Below are 20781 nucleotides of genomic sequence, written 5' to 3' on the forward strand. Positions count from 1 at the left end.
ATCGGGGAAGGTCCTAGCTCCGCGAGGCATCTCGCAAAGTAGGCAAGTCACCTCAGCAGACAGACCTTTACCCCTTCAAAAATTCATCTCGTTTTGTTTACGAGGATACGGGCGTCACCCCGCATCGTTATTTTCCTTACTCATCAGTTTAAGGCATAACGAATCGAGCGTCGAAGAGAGCACTAGTCACTGCGCCCGGATGTTTTTTATTGTGGTGCAAAATATATATTAATGGATCACTTTATTTTCCCTTTTACAAACATGTACCTATATATCAAGTATAAACTTGTAAAAATACAATGTCGAATAGTGTTTAAAGATCACTAAACACGTTTAATAGGATGATGTTTATGAAAATCTAGCGCAAAGGCTCATGGGAGAAGAATGTCCGTGGTTAGCATTCCCGTCAGGAGTAATCGATCGCAGATCACTCCTTTAAATGGGTGTTGGCTACCTCTTGAATCGATGTTAGACTGTGTGTTACAACGTGAAGTCGACGTGTCTATTTAATTAGAAAGGACGCGGTCGACAAAAAAGTGATTTATTTATTTATATAAACATTGAAATACATCGCCGGTTGCCGACGGAGACGCAACATTTAGGTCCAAATCGGCTTCCGTAGCGTTAGCGGATAACTTCTCCTGCACGCACGCGCTGTGGGGCATTGTGAGAAAATGGCAGACGTCTCTTTGGATGAAGTGATACGACAGCGCGGTATTAACGCCAAGGCGCCGCTTAAACGGTACTGAAATTACCAGTGCATTTTCACATTTTCTTCTATTACAGACGGGGCAACTTGTAGTGAAATTTCTAAAAGTATAACTTGCATTTGGAGTTGTTGATCGCTACATGGCTACATTTAGCTAACGTTAGCCCCTTTCTATAAGCAGCGAGTACATCGTAAACGCGAAGCTAAGCTGTGTTAGCTTTAGGCCTTTACGCCTTAAACTGTTTTTCATGATATTTGGAGAATTTGGCTTAGTTATTTCACCGGACTAATATTTAATATCGTCGCGAAAACGTGTAATTTTGAAGAGCTGCGTTCAAGTTGCGTACGTTCGTAACGTTAGCTTCTTTGGCTAGGCTTAGCCAGCCAGTCAGCTAATATTTATGTTGGCAGTAAAGCAGCTTTTTATTCCCATTTGTTAAATAAATGTGGTTGCTGGGAGCACTGGGTTAATCAGGAATGGTGGTCTGTTGAAATCAAAGGTCTCTTCTTCGCTATTGTGAAAAAGTAGCGTGAAAAACGAAATTATATCGTCTGTGTAAATAAAAGGGCCCTGCACGACAGCCATTATATGCGTACTCTGTGAAAACAATCAGATCTCTAAATAGTCTTATATTCTGTGATTAAATGAGAGTTTTAATGGCGATAGATAGATAGACTACACTGTGACAAATTCAAAGATTTAGGAGAATATTTCTTTGATAAAAATGAACGACATATATTGGGTTTATCCATTTTCCAGATCTCCAGAAACTGCCTTAAATATGTGGGGAGAAAAGTCATTGTGCCATTTTAGCTGCAAAATATGTGGAATATCGTCAGAAACAAAGAGAAACAAGCTCTACACTAAATGTGTATTTGTAAATAAAAAAAAAAAATTTTGTTATATAAAATGTCAAATGTATTTATTCATTGAATAATGTGTTTCTTGCTGTGGCTACAATGTAACAAAAACATTTACACCAATAAAGCTGATAATGAAGGTTGATAGATATTTCTAGCATGTAAAAGAAAAAATCAGAAAAGAATTTTATGTAAAAATGGGAATAACAGAAATTGATGATAACCTTTACTCAATGAATTGATTCAAATGAAAGAGAAAAAAATGTCATCTTGCGTGTTTCAAAAGGAATTGGAGGAGGTATTAATTCATTATATTCTTCTCCTTCTCAGCTAATCAGTAAATTGTTTTGTCGACTTCATTTATAACATAAATACATTTACACAAACACAGAGACTCATGCATAAAAACGTACACACTTATACTCTTAACTATACACATACATTCATACATGTGCATACATACATCCCACCAGTCTTCACATACATGCATATGTTCATATATAGTAAACATAATATGCATATATACATGCATATATACATACATGTAGGCACCCGCACACAACCAAACCCACAGTGTAGAGTTTATAAACAGTAATTCAAGTTGCACGTACAGCATGGATGTCATACTGTGTCTTAGACAGACGTCAAAGTCTTTTCACGGTTTTGACGTTATGGTCCGTGTGTGCGTGTCAGCCCACAGCTTAGTTTGAGCATGTGTGTCCGTGGGGCTTTAAATCAAGCATCCTATCCCTCTCTTGTGAAGATCTTATCTTGTGCTCTCACACAGATTAAAATGAGTCTGTCTCTGGAGGAAAAGGGAAAGATAAGAGCCAGGTTTATTCCATTATGAGTGCTAAACCTGTTTTGTTAGACAGAAAAGATCTCTGTTACAAGCTTTCTTTTTTGTTACTGATTACAGTAGAGTATATTCAGTTTGAGGGTAATTTTATTTCTCTGGTCTTTGTGTTATGAATGCATGCCCCTCATGTGCATGCGAATAATTTTAATGAACGCTGAACGACAACTGGGTCATAGAAATGTGTACGACACAGTGCCACTGATGAACTTAATGCAACTTTTGTCTCTCTTCCTGTCAGTCCCATGTTTGGACGGGGTGCAGGAGGGGTCGGCAAGAGTTTCGATGCCCGACAGAAGATTGGAGCGAATGATGTCAGACAGCGGCTTGGAGGAGGAGTTGGTAAGGATCACCATCATTGCCTAGACAAATAAAAATGCTACGTTAATTTCCTTTTAAAGCGGAAGAAAATGACCACCGCGGACTGAAGATCTTTACTGGGACTTTATTCAGAGCGAGCAACCTGTTTCGCCTGTAGCTTCTTCTGCTTTGCTCTGGGAAATTTCAAGAGTATTCACATGTGACTAAAACACACACGAGTCACATGACTAATTATCAACGTCTTTTTTCTTTTTCTCTAAGAGTCAATATCAAATATTCTAAAGTGAGCATAATTGAAAAAACAAGACGATATTTACAAAAGATATCAGTCAACAGCAAGGAGGTCATGAATGATCATAATCAATATAAGAACATTTACAAAATAACATTTATCAAACACATCGAGAAGCCTAGAATAGTTATTAGAATTACACATTAAACCATTTTTTCACAATAAGAAAACTACCTGTTATCCAGCGGCCTAAATTTCTTAAAAAGGATAAACTACCGGTCCTACAGCTGTCCCTCTGTCTCACTAAGTGGGAAGGTTGAGTGTCAGGGGACATAGTGGTTCATTTGTCCCTGCAGGTCCACATTCCCTCTTGGATTGGGCGCTTCTTTTATATTCAGTGAAAAACAACCAATTTGGAAGTGGAGATGAATGCTGTTTGCCCTCAACGTTCTTGCTTTCCCCACTTAGGTTTCCAAGTGAAAGACGCCAGAGAAAAGCTGGGTCAGAAAGATGCTCGCTTCAAAATCCGTGGGCGTGGAGGAGCGACAGGCGGCGTGCAGGATGCCCGGCAGATGATCAACTCACGCAAACAGGGGCAGAATCAGTTCGGCGTCCCTGCACAGACCACGCAAAACACGGCACTAACACACCATCTGCAGAGCCCGACACTTGTGCCGCAGATTCAGATACACACCAACAACAACCTCGCTGGTGTGAACACGAGGCAGTTTGCCCCGAATGTACAAGGACTGAGTGCGAGGGGCGGCTCAACGCCTCAGCTAAACAATAATAAGAGAATTATGGATGCTCGCGATAGGCTGAGCCTCAAGAGGAGCATCGGAGGGACACAGACACAGGCAGCTGTTGCGCCGCCCCTAAAAATAACCAAAACCATCCAGGTGAGTTTAAAATAAGTTACCTTTGAGCAGATTAGTGACACAGCCTGCATGTGTGCAAATTAAGTTTCTGCACTCTAATGTTTGATGTTTTTTTTTTTTTTTTTACAGCAACGTCCAGTAGGGATGTCAAGTGGAATACGTGCAGCTACACAGGTAAAGCTGGGTTTTTTTTAGCATGTTTAACCCTTTGAAATATGGAGCAACATCAATTTTTCATGTGCTGCTTTTAGATTCCTTTAACAATTATTTAAACTTTGAGTCCCGGGAAAATTGGTTAGATTTTTTTCAAAAAATTTTTTGAAAAAGGCAACGAGCAACGTATTATGAAATGTTAATACATTAATTAATACATTTAGAAAATTATTTTTGAGAAAGCTAGGAAAACACTGTAATTATATTCCCCTATTTAAAATGATGTTACATCATATTAGAATATATTTAAGTACTTTTTTCATGTCCTGTTTGTCTTTTTATAAGTTTATTTTTCATTTCTTTTTTTGCTTTTGTTTTTTTTAACTAATTTTCAGGTAATTATCTTGTCCTTTATATTAATATCTTGCTAATATTAAATTTCTCATTGCTTTCTTCCCAGATTTTAAAGAATTACACAAGATAGATACACATAGAGTAAAACGTGGAATTAACAGTTAATTTTCTCTCCTGCAGCCTCTCTCCAGTGAGCTTGATGGCCCCCACAGTAAACAAATAAAGATCACTACAGCTAATAATATGCTTCAGTCACGGGTAAGAGCTGCTTCCAACCAACACAGACACTCAAACTCTTTTTATATTATTATAAATTAGGTGTTTGATTCCCACATTTAATTTCCGTACCTTTACTTTATACAGTCTGCTGCAGCAGGCTCCACGTTCTCCATGTCGGCCCCGATCACCAAGGTGGTTAAAAATGATGCTTACACAGCCCCGCGTCCTCCCGTCCCTGTGGCTCCCACCCGACCCAACCCCAGCATGGCCTCCAGCCGGCCCTCAGCTGCAGCCCTACAACCGGTCTCCAGGACTCTCAAGCAAAGCACAGCAGAAACCAGCACGGCAGCTCCCGCCCCCCCTCAGGTAAACACTCCTGCTTGCATCCGTAGCTCTGTCTGCACACCTTCTCTACCTCTGTAGCTCATCTCCTTTTGATAATATTCAGTTAAGTACAAAAAGCCAGAAACATCTGATCCCCTTGAAACCTGGATCGACATCAGTTTTCCTGTGCTGCGTTCAGAAACTGTTCACAAGCTGTTGTTACCATTATTGCTGTTGCATCTCTTCCCCTCTCTCTTTCTCTTTCCTTTTAGTCATTATTGTAATTTAAACCGACAGAAAATGAAAGTATTTTTATAGGCAGCTCAGCCATGGTAGAACCACAAAAATCAAGGAAAAATGATGAAATAGGCACAATCTACAGTTTCAGCGGTCAGGATTTCTGAAACGCTCACGCTGGGATGTAGAGCCTCGTGGAGAACGGAGCTAAACAACGTCAGAGACGTAATGTCCTCCACACGCTGCTGGTGGTTCGATTAAATGTCTAAAATATTGGGCATACTGTTAATATAATATACTAACTGACCTTGCTGTCATGCATGCACGCATTTTGTGCCAGATGTTTTTATTGCATATGCTTGATCATGAGGTGTTATTATATTTCTCTCCAGCCTGCTTTCAGTCCTTTGGAGGGGACAAAAATAACAGTGAACAACCTGCACCCCCGGGTCACCGAGGAGGACATCGTTGTGAGTAAATCATATTCTTGTCACTAACCTTTCGCTGTGTTTACTGTTCAGTGATGTCGTGCTGCGATGACTCATTTGTCGTGTCCACAGGAGCTCTTCTGTGTGTGCGGCGCCTTGAAGCGAGCTCGGCTGGTGAAGGTGGGCGTGGCTGAAGTGGTGTTTGTGCGTAAAGAGGACGCCGTGAGCGCATACAGGAAGTACAACAACCGCTGCCTGGACGGTGAGTGCCTGTAGCAAGGACGCACACATCAAATAGCTCTCGGGTTTTTGGGCACTGGCTTCAGTTCTGCATGCAGGTCGATGACTGTAACACTGAGTTTGCTGGTTGTTGACATCATTGTGCATCAAAACAAAGTGTCTTTGTTGAACTGAAGGATGGCTAAATTAGGTTCATGCTGTATCACTAAAACTGCTATTAATCATAGGTCAATTTTGTATGTTTCCTCTTTGTTATTCTTACCTTTCCTCTCGTCCTCCTGCAGGCCAGCCCATGAAGTGTAACCTTCATATTCAGGGAAATGTCATCACTTCTGATCAGCCCATTTTATTGTAAGTGCAGGCTTCATTTCCTCATTTCCGCTACGACAGAGATTTTGTTTGTTTGTTTGTCAGCAGGATTAAAGGAAAAACTACCGGCCCAATTTTCATGAAACGTGGTGGAAGAGTAAAGCACGGGCCAAAGAAAAAACAAGTGCATTTTTGAGTGGCTCTAAATAGCGGGGCAGATACACAAATTATTTCTCACTGTCATCAAGATTGTAATGTGGGGCGATTATCCTCAGTAGAGACTGATGCTTTTTGAGGACCCTTCTGGTCTCAAATTGAACTGTAGCAGTTGACAGTGTTCGTATGCATTTACTTTATTTGCTTATTTCCTGCGAGCTTTAAAATGCCTCGAAACAAAATGACTTAAATTCACGTTATCCCAATTATTTCTTTTAAGTTCAGAGAACAGTGACATTGTTTATATTCAGCTTGTCTTATTTGAAAAAGCACCGGCATGCAGGTAATTGGTGGCACCAGGTCTTATTTAGGGAGTGAATACATACAGGTGCATCTAAAAAAAATATGAATATTGTGAAAAAGTTCAAGAATTTCCATCAGTTATTTAAGAAAGTGACATTTTAATATATTCTAGACTCATTACATAAATGAAAATGTTCAAGAATTTGTCTATTTGAATTTTTATAATTTGGCCTACAGCTAGAAAAATGTATTTAAAAAAATCTAAATATCAGAAACCCCCAACCTTAAAATGCAGATGAGCTGAGGGCCGCCATCAAAGCAACCTGAGTACATAAATAAACATGCTTTTCAGAAGTTGGACGTTTCTGTGTTGTAAATCAGTTTTTGAATGATCTTAGGAAATATTCTTATAATTTTAGATGCTGGATTGATTTGATTCTCATGAGCTATAATACAATAAAAAAAGCTAGAAATATTTTGATTTATGTGTAATGAATATACAATGTATGAAAGCTTAACTTTTTGAATTAAATTACGAAGAAAATTTAACTTTTTCATGCTATTCTTAATTTTTTTAGATGCATCTGTATGCACACACAACTTATATTGTTTTGTTTTTGTTTTTTTTACAGAATTTTATAAAACATTTGTTTGTTCTTTCATTTTATCTCACCAGAGTTGTCTGCTTTGTGTAGGTTCATTACAGAGACAAAAAAAATCCCAATAAAATCCATTTAAATCACAGGTTGTAATGCAATAAAATAGGCAATTGGCAGAGTTGTGTGTTCTGCGAATGAATATCAATAGTTACCTTTCTTACAAAGAACAAAAGCCAGATGTCCGTGGTATGAGTGGGTTTTTTGTCCAGTGGGAAAGGAGCTTATGGAATGACGACTATAAATTCTTTAAAAAATGATGTGCAGAAGTTCTGCATTTATTGAACCAAAAAAGGTGCATATTGTTTCGTGTTTTGTGACGTGTCGTTCCGTCTTTGGCTCCTGCAGGAGGCTCAGTGACACTCCCGGCGCAGGCAGCAGTACAAAGAAAGATGGTCTGCCCCCCTCTCTGTCTCGCCCCGCCAGCCAGCGAGCCTCGTCTCAGCCCACTCCGGAGGTGGACCCTCAGACCATCCTCAAAGCTCTGTTCAAGTCCACCGCACAGTCCACCTCCACCACCGAGCCCCCGAGCTCGCAGGCCACCGCCTTCCGCATCAAGATTTAGCTCATGTCTCGTGTGAATACACCGTCTGTTCAAAAACATATTACTGCATTCTCAGTGTTCATACAAACTGTGGTTTTCATCTCGACAGCAGGCAGCCTCATTCTCTCATACGAAACTGATTTTTACACATTTGATATACCTGACTTCTCCGAACGAGAAATTTATGGACACCGTCTTATTTGGTTTCCAAATGTCACCCGTTTGTTTCTGAGATGAGCCGGTGGAAAGGGGAGTGTGATTCGTTGTTTTAATCGGATGTGGTTGGGGATGACAAATCAAACTGGATGTATGGGGATTTTTTATTTTTTGTCAGTTTAATACCAGCCTGTTTGATTATGTTGAGTTTTTTTTTAATACTCTCCACCCACCCCCACGTCCCCCCGCAAAAAAAGGAGAAAGTGCAGAATAATATGAAAAAATATGATAAAAGAAACTAATTGGCAGACTGAGCAGCATTGTCATTATTGGGCGACACATTATGTTATTGTCTGTACGCCAGATTATACAGACTGAAAAAATAAAAGTATAGACTTAACAATGAAGTTGTCTTTAGCATATCTTCGCCACATCTCCTTTGACCTGAAAATGACCGAAAACACTTGTATCAGTTCTCCAGGGACGCTCAGACGAACTATAACACCACAATTTCAACAAACCAGTTTTTAAAAAGTCATATTATGTCGACATGTTTTGTTTTTTATCATCCGTGTTGCATCCAGACTCGTACGATCCATCTGTGACTGGTTTTACTCGGTTGTCGGGTTTTGAAGCAGTATATTGTTTAGTTCTTCCTAGTAAACATGACACTTGGTTTTTGTTCAAAGTCTGTAAATTACTTTCTATTGCTTTCTTGGTATGTCAGTCCAGAGACTAGAGAGGTCAGATCTGTCTGTGAAAAGTCGCCATTAAATATTTAGCTTTGTAGTCTGAGACTCGTCTTTCCTGCCTGCAGTGTGGTGATGATGCTTTTTTGCAGAGGTCGGCCTAAATGCTGCACTGACGCGCAGCATTCAGGTTCTTCTTATAGTGTCAGACCAGTAATAAAACGGCAACATCCTAAAGTTTTTATTTTTTTAATTAATATTTCTCCCCTTTATTTGGTTTCACTTAATAGTCCCATAGTCTTCTTATGGAGGGAGTCATTTTTATCATTTTTTACAGTGTAGAAAAAAAACTGGGATGTTATGCACTTAAGATAAATGATCAAAATAAAAATATTTAAGAGTTGCATAAACAAATTTAAACAGAAGAAGGGCCTTTTGGGGAGGCACATTTTTTCACAAAATTTCCTCAGTTTTTATTTCCTGAAGACTCATTTAAAAGGTTATTCTTCCCATTAGAAAGATTTCACAAATAATATGCAGGTTCTCTGTAGATGGAGCATTTTCAGCTTCACTGTTTTTCAAGTAAGTATTTTGCTTTAATATTTGTAGATGCTGAAAGTAACTTTATTAAATTAAAATTAAATTTTTTTTGGGCGGATACAATTCTGAATTTAGCTGTGGCTGTATTCTTACATTGAATAAATTACAAAACAAATATAAATGTAATCAGTTACCACAATTGCTGAGAAAAAAATAGGAATTACAGTTTCTATTGAAATGTTTGTGAGTGCAGAGGGGTTACATCTGAATATATTCTTTTCAGTTAAAGCTTTAAATATTTAATTTAACATTTACTCTTTTTTTATTATTATTTTTTGCCATGCAGGGATAATAGATGTATTATAGGGGACTTTGCAGAGATGCTAATTTATTTATTTTATTTTTCCGCTTTATTTTCCAGTTTAAAACATTTGTTTAAAAAGTAATAAAATTAACGAATTAAATCATAAAATCAAAATAATTATTAAATGTTAACAGAGTAACCAGTAACGCGTTTAAATTTCAATTTTTATTAAAAAAAAAAAAAAAAGTCTCGTGGTTTGTTGCAATTGTACTTCCGGTGCGAAAGGTCACACCAAGATGGCGCCGTCTAAGAAGAAACATGCTAGCAGCCAGCCGTGTGTTATTCCTGGAGGATTCACAGGTATTTATTGACAAAATCAACAATGTTCCTCTCAGTTTGTCTCTTACAGGTTAAATAACCCTCGGACATATTCGGTGCCCGTGGTTTGACTCGGTTTGGGTGTTTATTGAAGGTTATCGCTGATGTGCGCAGATCGTTTAGTGAAAACTGATTATAGTAACTGTGAGCGATGTTTATGTATTTAGTTTTTCTGTGTTTTTGGCAGTTTTGTCGCTGCAGTTCAGTTCAGACGGCGGCGCTCAGCATCAGCTGTTTGTGAAGGAGCACAAAGTCCGAGCAGAGAAGAGTCCGCGCAGACCGCTGGACAGGACGCTGTTTGTCCTCAACGTGCCCCCGTACTGCTCTCAGGTGCTTTTTATATATCTTTTTTATGTATCTGTTTTTCATTCCGATATTTTAACGTGATTCAAGCATATTTTATTAGGTAACAAAAACAAACAAGACAAAAGAAAAACTAAAAAGACAAAAAAAAATAAATAAAAAACAAACATACACACACAAAAAAACAATAAATGACCCCAAAATAAGCTTAAAATTATAATAATTCTGTAAAATAATTTTAAATTTATAGTTATCATTATAGTTCACTGAGACAACAAAAGTAAACACGATCCGGAGGTTAGTCAGGGCAAGTGAAAAGGAAATTACCTGAAAAAAGCCAAAAAATAGAACAAGACCCAAAAAAAACCCCTAAAAACACTGAATAATTCTGTAAAATGATTTTAAATCCATAATGGACCCACGACCCACTTTTGGACCACGACCCAGCAGTTGGGATCCATTGCTTTGCCAAATGTCTGGTTTAGATAACTTGTTATTTGTTTTGTTAATTTATTATCTTTATAGACTAACTGTCATTCCCGCCCTGCTGTTTGTTTCAGGATGTGGTCAAAGAGCTGTTCTCTCAGTTCGGCTCTGTTCAGTCTGTGGAGCTCAGAGATCACCCGGGTTCATCTCAGGACTCTGGACCCAAACTGTCCAGGTTCTTCAAACCAGTCGAAAAACAGGTAGGCCTGCATTTTTATTATTTTTATTAATTTCTTTAATTTGTCTCTTATTGTTTTATGCTATTTTAATTTTGATCTTTATTTTGTTTTATTTTTATTTATTTTTTATTTTAATTTTTTTTCACATTTTTTTTTCTAGCATGTTTCTGCCTCTAATCTCTTGTTTAATTCTACATACATTTATTCTAAATTCTTGTCTAGCCTTTGTTCAGCTTCTGATCTGCTTTGCTTTGCTGTTTTAAAGCACTGTGTGAACTCTGTTTTTAAAGGTGCCATATAAATAAAGTTCTTGTTATTATTATTGCTGCCAAATTCTCTCTGTTATAATACTATGAGGAAATATTTACTATTCTTGTGATGTGCAGCATATGTCATAGCTCTCGTGTCTCTGTCTTTATCTTCCAGGGTTTTAAAGTGGGATACATTGTCTTCCAAACCTCCTCCAGTATAACAGCAGCGAAATCTCACCCACACGATGTTCCTTTGGTGGTTTGCACAGAGCAGCGTCCGGTGAGGACGGGGTCACAGAGTGAGTGATGCTACAGTGATGCATTTGTTTTTATTTCTGCAAAAAAATCAAAACGCCATTGTACTGCAATATTTTTTGAGAGGCAATAACATATCGGTACACAGATGCCAAGTATCAATTTTGTAATATTGTTTAATTTATTAACATCACAAATACAAAATTAACTTTTTGTAGCCAACCAGAATTATAAAAATCTTTTTTTTTCAATCAGCTAGATACATCTCGAGGCAACAAAAATGACTGAAATGCTTTTTTTTTTTAAAAAGGTAAAACTACTTTATTCAGTGTTTTTATAACCAGCTCTGTTTGTTTTGGGAGAAAAAGAAACTGCAGATATGTCGGCTCCAGAACCTCCTGAATGTCTGGATCCTGAGTTATCAGAGGAAATAGGCGAACACACTATAGCAGGGTTCACAGCTCACGTGTGACGCACCCGACAGCAGGATGAAACACAGATTTTTAACATTAAACTGCTTTATTCAGTGTTTTTAGCTGTTGTAATTATCGGTCCGAGTTTGTTTTTTAATTTTAGCCCGGAAAAGTTTCTGCTGGTTGCAATCTGCATCTGCACCACTAGATGCCACTAAAGTCTCACACAGTTCCTCTAAGTAGAGTATTGAAGATAAAGTGAAAGTATAATCGTATATAATCCACTGTTTTTACAAACTGTTACAAACATGGAAAAAAGTCAGACTTGAGACACATTGGTCTTATTGATTTATTTTTATTTTATTAAGTCTTTTTTTTTCCCCAGAATGGATTCAGCAGTACACCGACTCTTTTATTCATCCAGACAAACTGCAACAAATCGTCGACTCCTTCATGGAAGATTACGACAAACGGAAAGAAGAGGTGAGAATGCTTTCAGTAATAGTATCCCTGTAGTAAGTGTTTGATGTTGTTTTTGCTTTTTTGGTTTTTGATAAGTATCATTGTACATTTACTTTTACTTTTTTATATATATTTTCAAATGTAGAATGGAAGCCTGATATGTTTTTAGATCTGCAGTTCCACTGTAATTCGGGCATCTATTAATAAAAACAAATATTTAAAAAAAAAAAAAGAGGTGAGAGTTCTGTTTATATTTAAGTAATAATATTCCTATAGTTTTATTTGTTTGTTTTTGCATCTTTTTTTGTTTTTGATAAGTGTTTTTGTACTTTTACTTTTTTTAAAACATATTTTCAAAAGCATGAATGGAAACCTGATATATATTTTTGGATCTGCAGTTCTACTGTATTTTGAGCATCTATTAATAAAAACAAATATTTGTAAAAAAAAAAAAAAAAAAAAAAAAAAGAAGTGGTTTTTCCAGCCATCACACACCACTTTTGGTTCATGAACTTTAAATTTTATTTTATGTTATTTTTATGATTTTATTGTTTTTTGTGTCATAGGAAGCAGAGAGGCAGAGGAAGGAGGCCGAGCAGCAACAAGAGGATGAAGAGGGCTGGGTGAAAGTCACAAGAGGACCTAAAGGTACCAAAGCCCGGCCTCACAGTGAGGCGGCCAACAAGAGGACTCTGCACAAAGAGATGAGGAAGAAGAAGAGGAAGGAGCTCATGAACTTCTACACCTGGCAGCACAGGAACACGCAGAAAGAACGTAAGTCGGCAGTTTATTTCTCATCATCCTCCTCATCTGCAGGGCAGAGCTCGTTCTTGATGCAGGGTTAAGGAGGCTTCGTAAAGCAGTACATCTTTTAACTGTTTTATCTGTTTCGGTTCTTTTTTGCAGATATCGCTGAACTCAGGAAAAAGTTTGAGGAGGATAAACAGAGAATAGCTCTGCTGAGGGCACAAAGAAAGTTCAAACCTTACTGAGTCAGCTGCAGTGATTATTATTTCCTCACTTCACTTCTGTTGTGTGTTTAAGCTCCGTTATAACCTTCAGTACCTTTTGTTATAATAAAATATTATTATTCCGACACTTATTTTCATGATTATTGAATTATCAGCAACTCACATTTTAGAAATAATTGAAGTTGGTAGAAAACAAGTTGAATTAAAGGTGACGGAAGATCAATGCCAGTTTGCTTTAAATTACAACGTAATTATTATGAAAGAAAATCGCCTTTGGAAACATTTTAACTAACTTTTCGGCCTTGATTTTTACAAAAATGAAAGTAGCTACAATGCATGACCACAGCTTTGGAGTTGATGTATATTTAACCTGTATTTAACCAGGTTGGTGACGTAGAGATTAAGAATCTCCTTTTCAAGGGAAACCTGGCCGTGACACTCAGCAGTGAAAACAGAGTTGCAGACAGAGACACAAAAAGAGACAAAATGCAATTCACAAGCACTAAAATGTGCATTAAACAGCTCCTATGGATCCTTAAAAAGTCTTAAAAGGCATTGAATTCATTACTCTAAAAATAAGACCTTAAGAAGTGTTAAAATGTCTAAAATCAATCTTTCAAAGGTCTAAAAAAAAACTAAGAAATGGGGACTAGGGTTTTTCTGAATTTTTTTTTCTGATGTTAAATGACATCCGATCAAGGGTGGTTCTCAGTCTTATTTTATTGAATATTATAAATATTTGGGCAGATCCCTCTCTCAACTTTAGTAGGCCTTATTGATTTCAATTCATGTGTTTTTCCCTTTCCTTAAGGCTTTTGCAAAATTATAATGGCATTAAGAAAGTCTTTAATAGTCATAAATATTGCTTGTCTTAAACTGTAGAAACTCTGTTAAAAGAGAATGATTTATGAGTCAAAAGAGAATTTTTTGGGAGTCAGTTGCGCAACCAGGCAGGCGAAAAACATTGACATCCGATCGAGGGTGGTTCTCAGTCTTTTGTTTTAGATTTAAAGTCATTTAATGACACCAGCTGCTTGAATTTCAAGTCATTCTACAACAAAGTCCAGGCTGCAGAGATACCAAAAACCCTTTTCCAAATTTGTGTCTGAGCAAACTCAATTACAAAAAAACAAAAAACAAGTTTCAGTGCACATCAAAGATGATGAAATGTTTTATTGTGAGTGTTCGCCATCAACTTGTACTTTGCAAACTCGCTGTGCTTCTGGCTCCCGCCGCTTTCTGATGCTCGACCACACAGTGACCAGCAGCATCAGCAGCAGGGCGGCTCCGACACCTGACAGAGTGTACACCGTCACCTGAAACACTGAGAGAGAAACGTTTAAAGCGGGGGCAGGCAGAGATCTGGAAAAAGGCAAAAAACAAAAAGACAATAGGAAAAAACATCCTCCTCCTGCAGCTCTGTGTCCTATGGGTATTAGGACAGAGTCCAGGTCAAGTCCATCTTCAGTTTTTGGTTTTCTTTGCTGTGTAGGAAGTTGTTGACAATGCTGGAAACTGCAAATTGTTCTGCAGGATTTTCTGCTGTTGAATCAGATTTCTTTTAATGTGGATGTGCACACACATCTCTAAAACTGCCCTCCCTCTCAAATGACGCGTTTGGATCAAATCTCATGTCACAGGCCTGAAAACAGATCTAAGAGAAGGTGCAGAAGTCGAGTTTTTGGCTTGAATTACAAAGTTTTTAATGGTATTTTTGGGACTTACTCGTCTTCTGTTTCACACACGGATTGTCCTCCAGTTCAGTGCTGTTCTGTCCCAGCAGCAGTGGTCCTAAAGAGACCAGCTGGACCTGATCGGACTCAGATATTGTCTGTCTTCTCTGTCTTTCACCCTCAGACGCTGTGGAGGGACAGGCATGAGTTTACCTCATATACACAGCATGCCAAGTCTAAAAATAGAAAAACATTCTGCAAAATACTCACAAACGATGGCGCAATGCTGTGCACATTCAACATCGTCCGTGCAGATTTCCACCCAGCAGTAAAAGTACATCTAAGTGAGAGACGTTTGCACACGTGTTTGAAGAGAGACACACTTTTAGATTATTGTAATATGTGGATGTGATAAACTTACCTCCTCCACGCTTGGATTGCCTGTTTGAGGGTCTAAGAAGGCGAAGGTCTTGACATCGAACCTCCTGACTTGTGAGTGAGAGGTGGTCCTCCTGTGGTGGCTCACGGGGACGGAGCTCCTCATGTTGTCCAGAGGGTTTGGACATCTAACCATGAGGAGGAAACATTGTTAGCAGCTGTTCACAGATTTCCCTCAGGGTGTTGCTGTGATGGCGTCCACCTTACCCGTCGTAGAGAAGCGTCCACACTGAGTGTCTGGACGCCGGGTAGGCGAAGCAATCCCGAACACGCAGGGAGAGAGTGGGGTCAAGAGACGGCTGTGCGATGGAAATCTCCACATATGCAGCTTTGCGAAGGGGCAGCGTCACTGGAAGCTGGTCGTCAGGGAAGAAAGATGTGAAAGATGCATCTAGAGGAACAAATAATCACAAAGGCCGTCACTTAGTTAAGGTTTTGAACTGGTGATTCCAAACTGTTCTGCGCGTTTACTACCTTTGGCTATTCTCATCTGCACTCTGATGGTTCCCAGTGCGACCACAGGCGGCGGGTTGGTCACTGCATACAAGGAGCGCAAGTCTGCTGCACGCTTTAAATCTGAAGCCTCGTATTCACACTGCACCTGGAGACTAAACGTTACACTTTTGAGTTTACAGGCCGCCCTGAGGAGACTTGAATTGTGATATAAATCTTGTCAGTCTTTTAAAGCGGTCAGCTTACCTGAACGGAGAATGTTTGGTTATACTTTTAACGTGACGCTCCTCCACTTCCAGCTCGTAGATCTTCACATCTCCGGCTACCTGAAAGCCAGGCAGATAGGAAAGGGTTAAGACTGTGGTTGCAAATTTTAAGAACTTTTTTAAAACTAGATTTTTTTTTTATTTAACATGTAAAAGAGACTTTACAATTGTTTACAAATCTGTTTAACAACGAATAATAAAAAATTCAAATAATCATTAATAATGATAATGATAACAGATAAAACGGTGTAGCAAGAGTAAGAACTTTTCTTAATTGATTATCGGTAAAATTAAAGATCAATTAATTGATCATTATTTAAAGAAAACAAAAACTTTGCTTGTACAAAACAATATCAAATGTACTTTTCCTCAAAGCTTAGAGCAACATATTGCATTTACTTTGACCGAATGATTTAATTTCAAGTGTTCGCTTAAATTCTTAATGATAATCGTTATCATCTCTAATTCAGACTCAAGCAAATAAGCCAATTACTTTAACCTTTTGAAACCTGAGCAAACTGGCGTGATTTCTTTCAAAAACATGGGAAGAAGGCAATGAGCAACTAAGAATGAAATGACCCAAAAAATAGCAAGAAATTTGTAAAAAAAAAAAAAAAAAATAAAAAAAATAAATGGAAATTGTAAAAAAAAAAAAAAAAAAAAAAAAAAAAAAAACAAAAATCACAAAAAAGGAAATGACCCCAAGAGGTGCTTAAAAAATATTAAAATTCTGCAACATGATTTTAAATATGTAATTGTTATAACTAAAAAAGCTTTCTATGGCTTGCTTTCTTTGCCTGTTGGTTGGACCCTTTGTGATAAGTCCGCCTTCCTTTTTTGGCTTACTTTGCAGTAACGACAGTTGCTGTTAATGTTGGATTAGCAATTTTTCTTTGTTGGACTCTCTGCAGTTGCATCAGGCTTTTACCAAAAGGGCGTGCACTTGCGTCTGCATTTGTAGAGCAGCCAGTAAGAACGCCTTCTCTCTCTCGCTCTCTGGTTGCCAAAGTCTCAACAGAGCCCAGAGGAAGTGCAGAAATCTAGTTTTCTCTCAGCCAACTTATTTATCATGACATTTTTCCACAGTGACGCCAAAATGAAAATGCCTACCCCGCCCTTAAGCTTATAAAAGCTTATATTTCTTTCCAAACTCTAGATGTGGTATGTTAAAATCGAGCTCCAGACGCTGACCTTCACTTTTGCGCCACAGTCTGTGACTCCGATCTTAAAGACAGCCGTGTCAGGGGTGGTGACAGCAGGGAAACACTGAGGCTGACCCCTCACTATGAGGCTGCTGGGATCGATGGCCGTGTCTGCGTCTGTGGCCTTTACCAAGAACACAAAGTGTCCGTCCAGAGAGCAGGCTGCAGGGAGGGACGACACACATGTAGACCTTTTAAACAAGCACCATCTGGTTTTATTTGGAGGAAATGTCACAGAATCTCTTAAGAACAAAACAAAAAGCATAAACAAATGCCAATCTCACCATTGAGTCTGTAGTAGCAGGTTAAATCCAGAGCATCATAGCAGCATCCCAGTTTGAAGCAGGCGTCCCTGGAAATGCTTTGGTGGCCACAGTCCACTCGCAGAGCTCTTTCTGCATCACAGCTTCCAGGTAACGCTGGAAAAGAGCCATGATTTTAGCGTCCTAAACTGGTGCAGGAAATTTTGTCATGTCCAACTCTTAACATCATCCTGTGGCCTGGCTTCTGCGTAATGAAACTATTCACAATTCTCAACCAGACTCCAAAGGAAATTGTGCCAGTTTAACCCTTTGAAATCTGAGCAAACTGGTTTGATTTCTGTCAAAAACATGTGAAGAAGGCAAAGAGAAACTTAACAACGCATAAGTAAAAAGTTAAGAGAAAATTAACTGAAAATAAGCAAAAATAAAAATAAAAAAGACAAGAAAATAAAACAAAAAGTGCAAAAAAAATATGTATACTTTTTTCTGTGACATAATTTTAAATAGTAACTATAATGATTATAAATCAATTTTGAAGGAGGCAATGAGCAACGTAACAAGTAAAAAGTTGAAAGAAAGTTACTTGGGGCAAAAAAAAAAGCAAAAAAAAAAAGGTAAAAAAAACAAAAACACAATAAAATGCCTCCAAAAAGTGCAACAAAAATATCCATTTTATTCTGTAACATAATTTTAAATGTGATGAAAATGATAACAAATCTATTTTACTGAACATGTTTTCCTTGTTTTGATAATTTTCTAGCAATTCCCCTTTCTTAAACCTTTTCAGGTGGTTTTATTTGTCACCTTTTACTAATTTCTTGCAATTTGTGGGGCTTTTCTTGCCAAGTTTCCACCGCCTTTTAGGCAGTGGGCTTTTAGAGCTTTTCGCCGTCTCCACTCACGTGTCGGGATAAGCCGAGTCCTCTCGCTGTGTCTCTTTATCAGAGGACAGCTGATGTTCACCCTGAACCATCGATCCTCTCCTGTCAGCTGCACCTGCAGAGGAACCACCACTTTGCTGCCCTGAGGGTCAAAGGTCAGCACAATGTGGACATTAAAAACCCACACACACGAGTGCACACATAAACATAGAGCAACTTTTTTTTAAAGTGTGAAAATAAAAATAAAATCACATAAATAAAATGAGCTCCCTGAGGTTTTACAAAAAGTTCCTCGCATGCTGACACTTTATTTGCTCTTTTTAATTCATAAATATCAGTGGCGATCATTAAAATAAAACTGATGCAGATAATCTGCAAAATGCCAAATATTGGCCCCAATAATCAGCCAAGTGGATAATCTGTCAGTAGAGAAGGTGTCATTTTTGACCACCTCAAAAACTTTAATACTGTCCCGTATTTTACCTCAATCTGTGCGTAGCAGCTGTCATATCTGCTGGAGAAAGTGAGGCTCTGGTTTTTCTCTCTGCCCAGTTTCACTCCACAGGATCCCTCAGCTTCAAGAACTGCGATTGTGGCCCCTGTCCTGTCTTAAAAAAGGCAATAAAGCACATATATCATTGACAGATTTAATGCAAATGTTCTCAGAGGTTAAAAATACATTATTGCAACAACAACAAAAAAAAAACAAAAAACCGTACCTTTAACATGAATATTGCTTTTCACCAGCGGACCAAAAACAGCTCTCATCCTCCGGACGGAGCACGTGACCCTCGGCAGGGCGAGCTGCTCAGGTGTTTTCTTCACCTGCTTCACGGTTGAGAAGCACCAACAGGGCTCAGCTATGACGGCAAAAAGCAAAGAAATCAAACAAAGTTTTGCACAATAATTCATCATCTTGTAATTTCGATGTTTTGGTTCACACGAGTTTTGGTTTTGAAATGCCACACTGGAAAGGGGGCACGTGACTTGGTTTAATCAGCGTTAATTAGTTTGAAGCTTGCAGCATCCTCCACCAGAGCACGAGAGCTTCACCACATGCAGGTATGTGCTTTTTGTAATTCATGTCATTTAAACAAAAAGTTGAAATGATGTCACACCTGTGCACCCTGAGTCCGTGTATCATCCGTCCATTCATTATTCAACACTGGCAAACTAAAAAATAACAAAACTGTGAGAATTTCGGGAGTTTCTGTTGTTTTTTTTCTGTAGAAACCGAATATTTAAAAAAAAGACGTTTATTTCCTCGTTGTGAGTTTGAAAGGAAAAATCAAATAAACCAGAAAACGGAAAACAAAATAACAAGTGAAATTTACGTTGTAACTTTTACGCACAGAATTGAGCAGGCCAAAGCTGGAAAGTGAAACAAGTATCCATGGTAACGAAAGCAGCACGCACCTAGTGCACCAGAATAAACAACAAAAACAATAAAAATCTCTTGAAGGGCTGTGCACGCACCCAAAAAAAGTGAATTCTCCACCGGTGTCCCCTCCAAACCATAAGAAATGAGAAAATAAATATTTAAAAACAAAGATTAAAAACATTTTTCTTTACAAGCAAACAATGAGAAAACACACGTCTTTTTTCCCAATATTTGGTTTCTACAGAAAAGCAAAAACCCGAAATTCTCACTCGTTTTTTAGTTTTTTAGTTTGCCAGTCAGAATTGAATAATTGAATGAACAGATGATACACGGACCCTTTAAAAAGGACAGACTGAGCTGTTAATTAATAAAAAGGTCAATGTTTAAATATTACATATCATGCTGAGCACGTGGTGTCCTCGGGGAGTCATTAAATGACATCATTGCATAACTCAAAGGGCTTCACCTCCTCTCTCTCCCTCCCTATGGCAGTGCTTGTACCCATCTAATTGTTACATAAGCAATCTTAAACCTTTATTCACTGCTGCATCCTACCAGGACTTCCATTTATGCTTTTCCAATACGTCTGTGATTACTATTTAAAGTCAATTATTTATTCAAATAACTGGAACAAATGTTAGAATAAGCTGCCTACAAGTTATCAGTTAGGGACGGTTTTTTATGTATTAGAGGATGGGGATGTGGTGTGACCTAGTTTTTATTAATATTATCAATATTAATGCTTACTTTTATTTTTATTTATGTATTTTTATTCCCTCCTCGAAGCTATAAATATTAAGCCTCATGAGTGACTGGGGAACATGCTTGACCCCATGATTTTGTTTTTTGGTAAGACATCTGTCAGGTGTCACAGATTATCGGTCTGGCCAATTATTGGAGCTGATATTTGGCATTTTGCTGATTTCTGTATTGACGTTTTATTTAAATGATCCTAGATAAAAATTAACTGAAAAGTACAAAGAAAGTGTCAACATGGGCGGAACTTTTACTTTAAAAATTAACAGGGTGCTGCTTTTTTTTAATTTTTTTTATTTTT

At 38.1% G+C, this 20781-nt stretch overlaps 3 protein-coding genes and 1 non-coding gene across 4 annotated transcripts; 2 read left to right on the plus strand and 2 right to left on the minus strand.

Annotated features, from left to right (window-relative positions):
- Positions 1–3: 3 nt before the first annotated feature.
- LOC121957340 lies at positions 4–157 on the minus strand. The gene has a single exon (XR_006106757.1). It is a non-coding gene; the product is annotated as a U12 minor spliceosomal RNA (small nuclear RNA).
- Positions 158–639: 482 nt separating this feature from the next.
- On the plus strand, positions 640–8725 carry poldip3 (polymerase (DNA-directed), delta interacting protein 3). The gene is made up of 10 exons (XM_042505825.1): positions 640–742; positions 2668–2768; positions 3448–3878; positions 3987–4031; positions 4545–4622; positions 4728–4949; positions 5537–5614; positions 5705–5834; positions 6097–6163; positions 7585–8725. The coding sequence occupies exons 1-10, from the start codon at positions 675–677 to the stop codon at positions 7799–7801; spliced, it is 1437 nt and encodes a 478-aa protein (XP_042361759.1). The 5' UTR covers positions 640–674; the 3' UTR covers positions 7802–8725.
- A 1016-nt stretch (positions 8726–9741) lies between these two features.
- Positions 9742–13294, plus strand: rrp7a (ribosomal RNA processing 7 homolog A). Its single transcript, XM_042505600.1, has 7 exons — positions 9742–9829; positions 10035–10177; positions 10711–10836; positions 11242–11365; positions 12120–12217; positions 12763–12970; positions 13103–13294. The coding sequence occupies exons 1-7, from the start codon at positions 9766–9768 to the stop codon at positions 13186–13188; spliced, it is 849 nt and encodes a 282-aa protein (XP_042361534.1). The 5' UTR covers positions 9742–9765; the 3' UTR covers positions 13189–13294.
- A 1010-nt stretch (positions 13295–14304) lies between these two features.
- LOC121957010 (zona pellucida sperm-binding protein 4-like) lies at positions 14305–19477 on the minus strand. The gene is made up of 12 exons (XM_042505495.1): positions 19063–19477; positions 18827–18951; positions 18365–18485; positions 17484–17618; positions 17189–17361; positions 15978–16057; positions 15753–15886; positions 15486–15669; positions 15262–15406; positions 15111–15180; positions 14893–15027; positions 14305–14491 (listed from the first exon to the last, which is right to left on the minus strand). The coding sequence occupies exons 1-12, from the start codon at positions 19256–19258 to the stop codon at positions 14340–14342; spliced, it is 1650 nt and encodes a 549-aa protein (XP_042361429.1). The 5' UTR covers positions 19259–19477; the 3' UTR covers positions 14305–14339.
- Positions 19478–20781: the final 1304 nt, after the last annotated feature.

Source organism: Plectropomus leopardus, chromosome 17, assembly GCF_008729295.1.
Source record: "Plectropomus leopardus isolate mb chromosome 17, YSFRI_Pleo_2.0, whole genome shotgun sequence".
NCBI classification, from domain to species: domain Eukaryota; kingdom Metazoa; phylum Chordata; class Actinopteri; order Perciformes; family Serranidae; genus Plectropomus; species Plectropomus leopardus.

What these genes read in the sequence shown, in the direction of transcription:
- poldip3 (XM_042505825.1), top strand. Translation starts at nt 675, where the DNA reads ATGGCAGACGTCTCTTTGGATGAAGTGATACGACAGCGCGGTATTAAC. An exon ending in GCCAAGGCGCCGCTTAAACG is followed by an intron (nt 743 to 2,667) that starts GTACTGAAATTA and finishes TCTTCCTGTCAG; the next exon opens with TCCCATGTTTGGACGGGGTG. An exon ending in GCGGCTTGGAGGAGGAGTTG is followed by an intron (nt 2,769 to 3,447) that starts GTAAGGATCACC and finishes TTCCCCACTTAG; the next exon opens with GTTTCCAAGTGAAAGACGCC.
- LOC121957010 (XM_042505495.1), bottom strand. Translation starts at nt 19,258, where the DNA reads ATGATGAATTATTGTGCAAAACTTTGTTTGATTTCTTTGCTTTTTGCC. An exon ending in CTGCTACTACAGACTCAATG is followed by an intron (nt 17,362 to 17,483) that starts GTGAGATTGGCA and finishes CCCTCCCTGCAG; the next exon opens with CCTGCTCTCTGGACGGACAC. An exon ending in GTGTGTGAAACAGAAGACGA is followed by an intron (nt 14,492 to 14,892) that starts GTAAGTCCCAAA and finishes TTTCTCTCTCAG; the next exon opens with TGTTTCAGGTGACGGTGTAC.
- rrp7a (XM_042505600.1), top strand. Translation starts at nt 9,766, where the DNA reads ATGGCGCCGTCTAAGAAGAAACATGCTAGCAGCCAGCCGTGTGTTATT. An exon ending in TGCCCCCGTACTGCTCTCAG is followed by an intron (nt 10,178 to 10,710) that starts GTGCTTTTTATA and finishes TGTTTGTTTCAG; the next exon opens with GATGTGGTCAAAGAGCTGTT. An exon ending in ACGACAAACGGAAAGAAGAG is followed by an intron (nt 12,218 to 12,762) that starts GTGAGAATGCTT and finishes TTTGTGTCATAG; the next exon opens with GAAGCAGAGAGGCAGAGGAA.